The sequence below is a fragment of the Nestor notabilis genome, unplaced genomic scaffold, assembly GCF_000696875.1.
Source record: "Nestor notabilis isolate BGI_N333 unplaced genomic scaffold, ASM69687v1 scaffold7545, whole genome shotgun sequence".
In the NCBI taxonomy this organism is placed as follows: Eukaryota; Metazoa; Chordata; class Aves; order Psittaciformes; family Psittacidae; genus Nestor; species Nestor notabilis.
Genome location: NW_009929708.1, coordinates 3,476 through 15,021, shown reverse-complemented (window position 1 = coordinate 15,021; position 11,546 = coordinate 3,476). Strand labels below are relative to the sequence as shown.

The following is an 11,546-nucleotide window of genomic DNA, read 5'->3' as shown; positions in this document are numbered from 1 at the left end:
TCAGCAGCAATTTGTTTACTGATGTAACTGTTCACAGGTGCCCTCTGCTCCTGTGCAGAGCTTCCATAGAGCCACAGACAGCAGTGTGTTCTTTCTCCTATTAGCTTATGATCTCATACCTTTCCTTCTATGCCTTTCTTCTCGCTTGCCAGCTGCTGCTGTGCACTTCTTTGGCTGGCAAGGAGGGTGAGTAGGATGAATGGTAGCTTCTAGAGCTGCTTCTCTTGTTGGAGAGGGGTAACACATAACGTTCTAGCTTCTCCAGACTCTGCTCATGCTCTCTGGTTAGTCACTAGAAGCCTGTCACATCCAACACTATTGTAGTCATTATGACTTTCTAAAAGCATACAGTAACTGATCTACAGATAAAATCCCTCTTTGAATGAAGCTAAAAGCTAAAATAGTCTCTATTTTTATTCTGAAAGACTCTACTGTAACACAGTGGTAAAGGGAGGTACAGGGGACTTCCTTCAGGGCATTCAAACAGGAGGAGAAGCATTCTGATCAGGTCTGGTAGAGGTGCAGAGGATATTATGGGTGTAAAATGTTGTGATCTGTTCTGCACCTCAGCTTCTTGTTCAGGTGGTGTAACAGAGCCAGGGATCTGTCTACAGGATTTTGGTGGTGTTTTCCTCCTTCCCTTCTTCCCTTTCCTTCTTCCCTTTCCCTTCTTCCTTTCCCTTCTTCCCTTCCCCTCCTTCCTTTCCCTTCTTCCCTTCCCCTCTTCCCTTCCCGTCTTTCTTTCCCTTGTTCCTTTCCTTTCTTCCCTTCTCTTCTTCCCTTCCCTTCTTCCTTTCCCATCCTCCCTTCCCTTCCTCCCTTCCCTTCTTCTCTTCCCTTCTTTCCCATGTATGTAGGATGAGTACTTTTCATATTCGCCTTCTCAGTTTTGCAGGTGGTTCAGTTGTTCTCACTACAGGAAATTAAGTAGAAACACTCAATTATTTCAAACTACATCATTTGGTATTTGTGTCTTTTCCAGTAGCCCTTCAGGATCGTTTCCCAGAGGATACCTGATTTTAACTTTCAGTATCCTTCTTGAGAGTCTTCCTCCCCCGTTGAGGTGCAGAATACCATCAGTTCGAATGTACCCTCATGTTCCTGTGTATCCATGTTAATTCATTCCAGCAGCTCCTCTATTCCCAACCTCTGGCTTAACTGACAGCTTAACTGAGCTGTTCAAGCTGGTGCATAGATCACCCACCTCCCTTGAGAAACTACACGTGATTTTAAGGTGGGTAATTTCTGCATCCTGTCATGGATGTAGCCTATTTTGATCTAATTTCTTAGAGTCTTTTTCTCAGAAAAACCAAAAACCTCCAGACATCTTTAATCCATCTGGATGGATTCTGACCCACTCGTGAGTCCCGAGGAAAGTGTGGAAGTCCAGTTTCATCAGCACAATGCTGAATAATAGGCAGAGAGTGAGGTGTCTCAGGATTAATACAGGTGCAGACAGTCATGTAGAAACTTACTGACATGCTCTTGAATAAGTGGGCTTTTCTCCATGCTTCTACTGAGTAACTCACCACTCCATTTATAATGACTTGTATGTCTAAAGGAGAATTGTCCAAATACTTGTACTTCTCGTTTCTCTGTGGGAGGGTAGTTTGCAGCTGTTGGTTATAAAGGGTCCTACGAAAAGCACAGAGTAAGTTTTAATTGACAGACCAGGGATTTTGAACCTTTGTGTCTTTGTGGATCCCTAAAAGTCTTCCAGCAAGTGCATGGGCTCTTTAGAGTAATAAGAGGCTTCCTTTGCTCATGGTGGATCTCCAGGGGTCTGAATATCTCCAACTGGAAACTGCCAAACCAGACTGACAGCTCTCACATAGGAACAACCTGACCAGTTCGTAATAGAAGTTAGAAATCACTTTTGCCTTTGGCAGAATCCCGGAGTGTTTGTACCCAGTTCACATGTGTGTCCTCCTGCATGCAGAGACTGACTTGCTGAGGCTGAGTGAGGGTTGACTGCTCCAGGGAAAGATGTCTCTGTATTTAATAGGTTTTTGGTCTTCCTCATGGTTTAAGCCTGTCACAGTGCCCTTGTGCCAAGAGCTGAGGAGCACCTGGAGTTGGTGTCTTTGTGGCTAAGCTGTAAACCCAGGTTTTGACTATTCCTGAGTATTCAACACTGTGTGCTTGCTCTTAGTATGAGCAGGTGTGTCTGAGACCCAGTATCCTCACTAGAACTAGGAAATAATGAGAGCTGAAACACCACGAAGGGTTCGTTCTGTGTTTGTCCATCTCTGACTCATTCTCATGCTGTGTGATTTAGTCGTGAGCGAGCCTCAAAACCTACTGACACCAAATCAGCTGCAGTGACCTGTTTGGAAATCTCTACATACCTGTCTAAAAGAGATTGAACAAGATCTGATTTATACAGCTAATCCTGCCGGATAACTGGAAATCAAGGAGCAGCAGCATTGATGACAGCTATGAAGTAGTTACTGCAGTATTGATGCATCCCCTCAAGACACTTTCATTTGGAATTTGGCAATAGTCTTGCTGACATTGTCCTATTTTTCCAAGTGTTTATATCTTTCTGTCTCCAGGGTATTTGCTCTTAGAGTCTGTTTGCTTCTTTCATGTCAGAACTATGACTATTTCAACACACAGATCAAAATGATTCTATTAATTATGCTCTTGACTGGCCTCTTTTGGGACAGTTCTATCAAATTCAAAGTCAGAAGAGCTCTTCCAATGCAAAAGCCTCCTACTCAAATGCCCATTGAACTCAGGAGGATTTCAGTATTCTATGTCCCTCGATGAATTCTGTTTTCATTTTGTTTTCTGTGGTGTCTGGAAGCCACCTTCTTAGGTGCAAACTAAACAAGAACACTCAATCAGAACATGTAGAAATAAAGGAGATTTCCAAACCCTCATCTTCTCATTTTTACTGTACACACCTCGTGGCATAACTTACCTGCAGTGTGGTCCTCACAAATTCACTGATGGAGCACTAAAAAACATGTCTGAGACTTCAGAAGAGGTTTGTGGATGGATACTCAGTGAGGGCCTGGCCTCTCCAGCATCTTCCACTAAAGCACCAGGAATTCATGTATAGAGAGGGTAATTCGGACCCTGCAGTCAGAGCCAGTCCTCTGGCCTGGGTTAGGTGTAGGTGAGGGAGCAGATCTACCCTGTGATGTGGGGTTATGAAATGGCAGGGTTACTGTGATCCTATTGGATTCTCTTAGCCCCTTAAGATGATTAATGGATTCATTGAGTTATCTTCCTTAGCTTCTCACTCTGACATGTGATGTTTTACAGGTTGTGAACAAAGCTCATACGAAGAGAAGCTTGAAGGGTTTGTGTTCCTCTAAACGTGGTGTTTGTTTCCCAACTGATCTCATACAAGACACCTTCTCCTCTGAGCTTTGTCTTTATTTCTTTAAAATCAAATAGAGATATGGCTGCAGGGGACCTTCTTGATGAGCAAGTTCAGCTTGCTAGGCTGTGGAATATGTGTTTATAAAATACCTTGCTGTCTGTCTCAAATCATAGTTGGCTGAGTGTAGAACTCCTTTTTGACTGCTCTGTTCTTGGAAAGGTGTATCTGACTCCTGGCTTCAGTGTATTCATTTGGCTCATTTGTTCCTCTTGCGTTTAAATTGACATCACCCTTCAGTTTCACTGACTCCTGATGCCTGCTCCCAGTATGTGAGATCAACCAACCAGTTTCTTTGTCGGGTATAATATATGCTGGGCTTTGCTTATTTCACAACCAGTTGTTATTGATGGCTCAAGGTCCCTTTTGGATCAACGAACAGAGCCCAGCTTTTCCTCCCATTGCTGTTTCTAACTGATGAACTCCCTGAGTGTCCTGTTCATTACTGAATTCAGTTTCATTTCTGACACTCCGTGTTACAAGATTTGTGCATTGCAGTCCTCTTTTGTAGGCAGCTGGGCTTCCCAAGTTCATGTCATCCTCAGATGGCTTTGGAACACTTAAGAGTTCCTGCAGGGAGGGCATTAATAGGAATATATGCTGAACTGAGCTCTAAGGTAGATAAATTAAGACGTCTGTTAGCACCTTCCTGGCATTTTGATGTTTTCTTGCCTTAGACAATTTACTCAGTTTAAAGCTTGGGTTTTTAACTCACTATAAAAGCTCATATCCAGTTCTCATGGAAATGGTCCACGTGGCACAACGTGATGCTCATCCAAACTATAGACAGGGTACTACCTTCCCTTTCCCTTGGAACCTGGTTCTTTTCCTCCAGGAAAAGATGGATTTTTACTTCTCAGTTTAATCAGGAATGATACCTTTTTAGTAATTCCATGCTGGAAAGGGGTGGAAAACACAACTTGAACTCTCTGCACCTTTAAAATCTGTTCTACAGTTTTGCATACCGTTGAGATCAAAAGGGTGAGCTCTTAAATACAGTTACTAACTTCTTGTTCTCCTGTCAGTGTAAATGAGTGTGACAGGGCTCTTACATGAAACCTTCACAGGTTCATGTGTGATTTTGTGTGCTCATTGCACTGCAGTTCTGAGATTGAAATTACCTGCTTCCTCAGGTTGAGTTTTGTTTCCATCTTCAAATGATACAGTCTCTTCCCATCAACGCGCTCACCCGTCCATGGGCAGCCATCTCCTCTGCACTGAAAACTGAGCCAGAGCATTCATTTAATTTTAAAAACAAAATGATGTTGCATTTCTACCCTGTTGTCATTGTATGGTGATCCCGCTGCTTTTCCCTCTGTTCTAGTCTGATTCATATGCCTGAAAAACCTTTTGGTGCAGCTTGTAATATTCTTTGTATGGTCTAATTTGAATTGCTCATTTTTCCCTACTTTCTCTTGCATATCTTTCTTTGCCAGCTTTCGCTTTTGACCTTTGTTCATTCCTTGTAGATTCTCAGACTATTTCTAACATCTTTTTGGAGGTGCTTGCTAGGAAGAAGGACATTGCTTGACATATAAAACCCTGACAGCTTGAACACCTTGGATTTGAAGAACTTCCAGGCCTCTTCCACATTCAGATTCCTGCTCTCCTCAGTCCCAGGTTTTGAAGCTCAATTTCTTAGCTGAGCAAAATCCACACTTCTTAAATAGAATCTGTTGCAAGCGTTAGCAGGTTATCTCTAATTTGAACTGAATTACACTGTTTTGTGTAATTGCTTAACCTGCAGTGTTCTCTCTGACTCCCTCATCCTCAGAGATGATGACTACTTTCCAAAACACGACCCCTTGCTTCTGTGCGGTGAACTCCCAATGTTGTAAGTGGGTGTTGTCTGCAAGGAGCAGCTGCAATGGACGTGTTTATTTGGGTTTTTTTGGCCTTAATGACATAAAAAAGCCTGAGCCCAAGAAATTTTACACAGCTTCAGTGTGCAAAACCATCGTAGGGTTCTCTCTGTGTAATTACAACAACTGCTAGTTCTGTGGTTGGCCTTCAGCATAAATAACTTTCCCCAGGGGAAAGACTTTTTCATAGGAAGGGAATTAAACTGGTATTAAAAAGCCCACAGTAAAACATATTGGTGACTGTATTTGCAACAGGTCTCTTTCTCTTGACACTTAAAGTGAGTATTGTAGCTATGAGACAGAAGAAACAGCTGAGCAGGATTGGTCTTGCTGCACATAACATCAGTATTCTCCCAAGGACTGCGTTGGGCTTGTTCAGACCATGCACACAGAGTTTTGGAAGAAACCAATCTCTGAGTGGTTGGAATCTAGTTACCAATGTTTCACTTCTGTGCTTACTGATAAAACGTAGTGATTCCTTACTCTGCTGGATGCATTTCTCACGCTGTCGTAGCTCTGAAGGTATCCTGGTGTGAGGGTGTCTTTAGGAATGTCTTCTTTTTTAGCTGAAATACTTGGAAGGAACAAGTTTAAACTATCCAGAGTGAAGTGGGGGGCATAAAGAAGGCTCAGTAATACAGCAGACTTCCCCAGCTGGTTGTATCGATGCTTGAAGGTTGCATTTAGTGAACCAAAAAAGCTTTTCTATGTGGTGTGTGTGTTTTAAGAATAACTTGAAGGCTTCTTAGCCAGCTGTTCTCTGGTTTTGTTTAAACATTTGGGGCTCAGTGTAATCTGTATCTTCAGCTTAACTTTGTTTCCCTATGGAAAACATTCTGCTTAGTGAATTCTCTCATCTTAAGTTTCTGAGAGGATGCTACTTAGACAAAGCAGGTCTCAAAGGCCAGACACAGGTTCCAGGTCTGTGTCTCAGCCCGTACATGGAGAACTGTTCCTCGCAGTGACAACCAAACTTCCAGAGGAAAGCTGTCATTTGAGGTTATTAACCCAGAAAACAATTGGGAGAAGTCTAATGGTGGGTAAGCAAATCCCTAACAAATGGGAGTTTCAAGCCTTGCTATAAAAATACATTTCAAGTGGTTGCCAGTGAGCCTGCAGAAGCATGTGAGGCATTTCTGAAATAGAAAATGCGATGGCTCATGGAATAATGCATGATCAGTCATGTCAGTCAAAATTACCTGTCAGCTGCAGGCAGGCAGGGCTTTCTTTTCCTTCTTTGCCTTCCCTGTATAGTTATAAGTCAGAGGATAAATACTTACTCTTAGTCACTTGTGTCTGCAGAAGCTTACAGCTAGGTAGCCTGACATACTACTTCAATACACTAGGTTAGAACAAATTAGACCTTGGGGTACATCACAGTGAATGGCAGATGGGGCACTGGAGTTGGTGGAACAGTCACATAAAGTTACAGAGTGAGTCACTGGCACAGCTGGAAGGGCTCAAGGTTTTTAGGTGTTATCTGGGAGTTTAATCACTAGTTTCCACTGCTTGGAAATGGCTGTTGGCAGCCTAATGTGGTACCAGGTACACACCTTCCAATGTGAGACGACATTTCTTTGGTATGTTGTAACTTCAGGGAGAATTCTAATAAAACAATGGTCTTTTTTACTGTGAGGAGGAGGAACCTGCTGCACACTCCTTCTTTCTCCTCTTTAGTGGCTGATGATAGCTGTGTTCTTTTCCTGAGGTTTTTGTTAACTACCGCTGACTTTAGCATCTTAACAGGTACTTAAAATGATGCTGCACTTTTGTCTGTCTGCAGAAACTGTATTTCTGTCTCAGAGCTTCACTCTCTGAAGACATTCAGTGTGGTTCCCAATTGTATATACCTATGTTCTGAGAGAAGGGGAGAACTGTATCAAGGGTGACTACATCTCTGTTTTCATGAAACTTGCTCTTTATTTCAGGAACCAAACTCACTGTGACAACTAAATGGTTATTTCCTTTCGGCAACAGGTCATAGCAAATGACAGAAGCCCACTGGTGGGTAAAGTCCACTGGGAGAAAATGGTGAAGAAAGTATCAAGATTCGGCATACGCACCGGCACTTTCAACTGTTCCAGTGACCCCAGGTATATTCCTAAAGGATTATCTAAATCCCAAGAATATCTTAAGGCTCAGCTGTGTTCTGGCAGCAGGGCTTGCTGTGTTGTAAAAGTAGCTGTGACAGAAGGTGGCTTTATTCATGGTTTTCTGTTTACTGAAGTCTGTTCAGAATTCTTCATTACATGATTTATCAGCATCATAGACACAGAGCTGCAGCCTCCTAAAGCACCGTGTGGAAATGCATGAGCAGAGTATGTAAAGTGTAACAGAGCACTGGAAGGGAAGGAATGGAAAGGTTTGGCCTTATAGTCCAGTCATTTGGGGACAAGAACCCTGCTGGCTAGGACAAAGCTGTATATATATAGCCCCTGTAAGAGAACTGTACCAGTTGTAGAGCTGTTACATTGCCATCTGGAAAGGAGAAACACAGGTAAGCATGAACCACCCAAACAGTGCCTGTTTCTCAGGGAACAAATCCTGTTCCCTGACAAATGTGCATGTTTCTATATAAACTTGCACACACCCTTTGACAACACACACCGTGCTCTGCCAGATCCACTGCTGCTGGCTGTTTGACTTTGAACAAGGAAAGAAGAGCAGAGCCACAGGAGCGAGTAATCATTCTGTGATCCTGGAAAGACAATTCTTTCTGCTCATTTTGCTGGAAGCATTTGCTTCACATGATGGGAAACTTTGTCTAGAATTCCAGTGGCATGTATGGATATGCATGTCCTACACAGTCCTAAATGTTTGCACAAATCTCAAAGTTAATCACAAGAGAAAATTCTTATGCAAAATAATCTTGTCTAATCAAAACGCTGGTGTTTGAACACCTTAGACATTTGGCAGTGCTTCTCTTTGCATAGCTCCTAACTAGTCTTAATGTTATAATCAAATCCTGTGTTTTAAATTAACTCATTTTTCCCTAATGCAATAAATGTTTTGTTTATTAAACCCTTGTGAATAGTTTTCATCAAGTGGCAGCTGAAACTCAGCAGAAGGCTGCACGCCACGGTAGTCAGGATACACAGGATCAAAGAGTCATAGAATGGTTTGGGTTGGGAAGGACCTTAAGATCATCCAGTTCCAACCCCCTGCCGTGGGCAGGGACACCTCACACTAGACCATGTCACCCAAGGCTCTGTCCAACCTGGCCTTGAACACTGCCAGGGATGGAGCATTCACCACTTCCTTGGGCAGCCTGTTCCAGTGCCTCAGCACCCTCACTGTGAAGAACTTCTTCGTTATATCTAACCTGAACTTCCCCTGTTTTAGTTTAAACCCATCACCCCTTGTCCTGTCACTGCAGTCCCTTTATTAGCAGGATAATATCTTATGGCTCCTTCTAAAAATGTTACATTTTTAGAGCTGGGGAGATGTAATTGTCTAAATAGATGTTGATTAGAGCAAAAGCAGAGAGGAGGTAGGTAAGGTGGGGGGTCAGTGTGGCTGATGGCCCCTGTTGCAGCGTGCAGGTCCTCAGGCACAGTTTGCATGCCCATTGGCTGTGAGGTGTTTTGGTTGTTGAAGCTTGCCAGATGTTTCCTAAAAGGAGGACTAGATAAATTGAGTGGCAAAGTGATGCTGGCAGAAAGGATGCATGAGAGAAGGGATCTTCTGAGTCATCAGGCTTGTCTCACGGTTACTGGGGTCTGCACCATGACTCGGGGTTCAGCCTTGAAGAGCTGCTTCTTTTAGGTAGGGATTTGGAGTTCACCCCAGCCCAGCACCAGCAGGGGTGTTCTTTTAGCCCAAACCATCCAGCAGCACATGGCTGCTTCCTCCTGTGCTGGTTTTGCAGTGAGCTCTCTCACCACACCTCTTCCTTGTCTGTCTGCATCCTTCCAAAATGATTATGGAGCCAGGCTGAGAGAGCTGGGCTGGGGCAGCCTGGAGAAGAGAAGGCTCCTGAAGGGGAGACCTCAGAGCAGCTCCAGTGCCTAAAGGGGCTGCAGGAAACCTGGAGAGGGGCTTTGGACAAGGGCCTGTAGGGACAGGACAAGGGGAATGGCTTTAACCTGCCAGAGGGGAGACTGAGATGAGCTCTTGGGCAGAAGCTCTTCCCTGTGAGGGTGCTGAGGCGCTGGCACAGGGTGCCCAGAGAAGCTGTGGCTGCCCCATCCCTGGCAGTGTTCAAGGCCAGGTTGGATGGGGTTTGGAGCAACCTGCTCTAGTGGAAGGTGTCCCTGCCCATGGCAGGGGTTGGAACTGGATGAGCTTTAAGGTCCCTTCCAACCCAAACCAGGCTGGGATTCTATCAAAATGGCCTCAGTAGTAAATGGACACTTCTCCGCATCATTAAAGCAACTGCAAATGGACCAGTGCCCTGGTAACTTCACCCCACTGCTGCTTGGCAAAACTAGGATGGAAGGAAGCACTGGGGAAGTTACCTGCAGGCTCAGGAGAGCTGTGGGGCATTGAGTTAGAGTGGTCATCTTCTTGGCTTTGTAATGAAGAGCGAAGAGGCAGGTTGAGTATTTCTCAAATCCAGCTACAAAGTGTGAATGACTCTTTGGCCTTGTTTATTACAACAGCCCATAAAAATTACTACTCTTCCTATTTCAGATTTATGAATATGTGTCTCTACAACATTTCTGTGAGCTAGAAAACAAATGCAAGAATGAATACACTTGGACAGTGAATATTGGGTGCCCATATTTCTTAGTGTTCCGTGTAAAGATCCCCAGGTGCTCAGCACATCTCGTTTTTGGGCTCACAGCAGCAGTTGAAGCCCTGCAGCTGCAGGGTTCTGAAACCCTGTAATCTAACCTGCCCTTTTCTTTGTAGGTACTGCAGGAGAAGGGGTTGGCTGAAATCCACCCTCATCATGTCGGTGCCACAAACCAGTACCTCCAAGGGGAAAGTGATGCTGAAGGAATACAACGGGCGCAGGATCGAGGTGGAGCACATCTTCAAATGGATCACAGCCCACGCTGCTTCTCGGATCAAAACCATTTACAACTGGGAGCATTTAAAAGAAGAATGGAACAAAAGCGACCAGTACCGTGTGAAAATATACCTGTTTGCCAACCTGGACCAGCCCCCGGCGTTCTTCTCTGCACTCAGTGTAAAGTTTACTGGAAGAGTAGAGTTTATTTTTGTGAACGTGGAAAACTGGGACAATAAAAGTTCCATGGCAGAAATTGGTGTCTATAAGACACCATCCTACATCCTTAGGACTCCCGAAGGGATTTACAGGTATGGCAATAACACCGGTGAATTCATATCACTACGTGCCATGGATTCCTTTTTGCGCTCGTTACAACCAGAAGTTAATGATTTGTTTGTTTTAAGCTTGGTTTTGGTTAATCTGATGGCTTGGATGGACCTGTTTATTACACAGGGAGCTACTATAAAGCGTTTTGTGGTTCTTATAAGCACTTTAGGGACGTATAATTCATTATTGATTATTTCCTGGCTGCCCGTGTTAGGTTTTCTGCAACTCCCCTACTTAGACAGCTTTTATGAGTACAGCTTAAAACTCTTCAGGTACTCCAACACAACTACTTTGGCTTCTTGGGTAAGAGCAGATTGGATGTTCTACTCGTCGCATCCAGCCCTCTTCCTCAGCACGTACCTTGGTCATGGTTTACTAATCGATTACTTTGAGAAGAAAAGAAGACGCAGTAACAACACGGATGAAGTAAACGCTAATAATCTGGAGTGGCTGTCGAGCCTGTGGGACTGGTACACCAGCTACTTGTTTCATCCCATTGCTTCTTTTCAACACTTTCCCTTTGATTCGGATTGGGATGAAGACCCGGATTTGTTCCTGGAGCGGTTGGCCTTCCCCGACCTCTGGCTTCACCCTCTGATACCAACCGATTACATAAAGAACTTACCAATGTGGAGGTTTAAATGCCTCGGGGTCCATTCCGACGAGGAAACCTTCCAAGACAGCGAAAGTGACTCTGACAGTGAAAACAAAGAGGTCTTCAGTAGTGAAAAGGAAGTCTCGGAGGACGAGGAGGTAAACACGTTCCACAGGGAGGGAGAGCCTGACGTGGAGCCCTGTTTGTGTGCCAATAAGTATTGTCACCACGAGCCATACGATGGGAAAGCGAGGTCCTACGGCTCGTCCAGCACCGCGGGTGACACGGAGCCGGACTGGTCAGCCTGGCCCACCGAGATGTTGCACTGTACAGAATGCGTGGTGTGTCTGGAAAATTTTGCAGATGGGTGTTTGCTGATGGGCCTGCCCTGCGGCCACGTGTTCCACCAGAATT

At 44.4% G+C, this 11,546-nt stretch overlaps 1 protein-coding gene across 1 annotated transcript in view; it reads left to right on the top strand.

The window, feature by feature from the left end:
* Positions 1 to 11,546, top strand: part of RNF103 (ring finger protein 103) — a 16,179-nt gene that overhangs the window by 4,482 nt on the left and 151 nt on the right. The window contains exons 3-4 of the mRNA XM_010015104.1: positions 7,231 to 7,346; positions 10,108 to 11,545. Of these exons, the coding sequence (XP_010013406.1) occupies positions 7,231 to 7,346; positions 10,108 to 11,545 (1,554 nt within the window). The remainder of the gene's footprint in view (positions 1 to 7,230; positions 7,347 to 10,107; position 11,546) is intronic.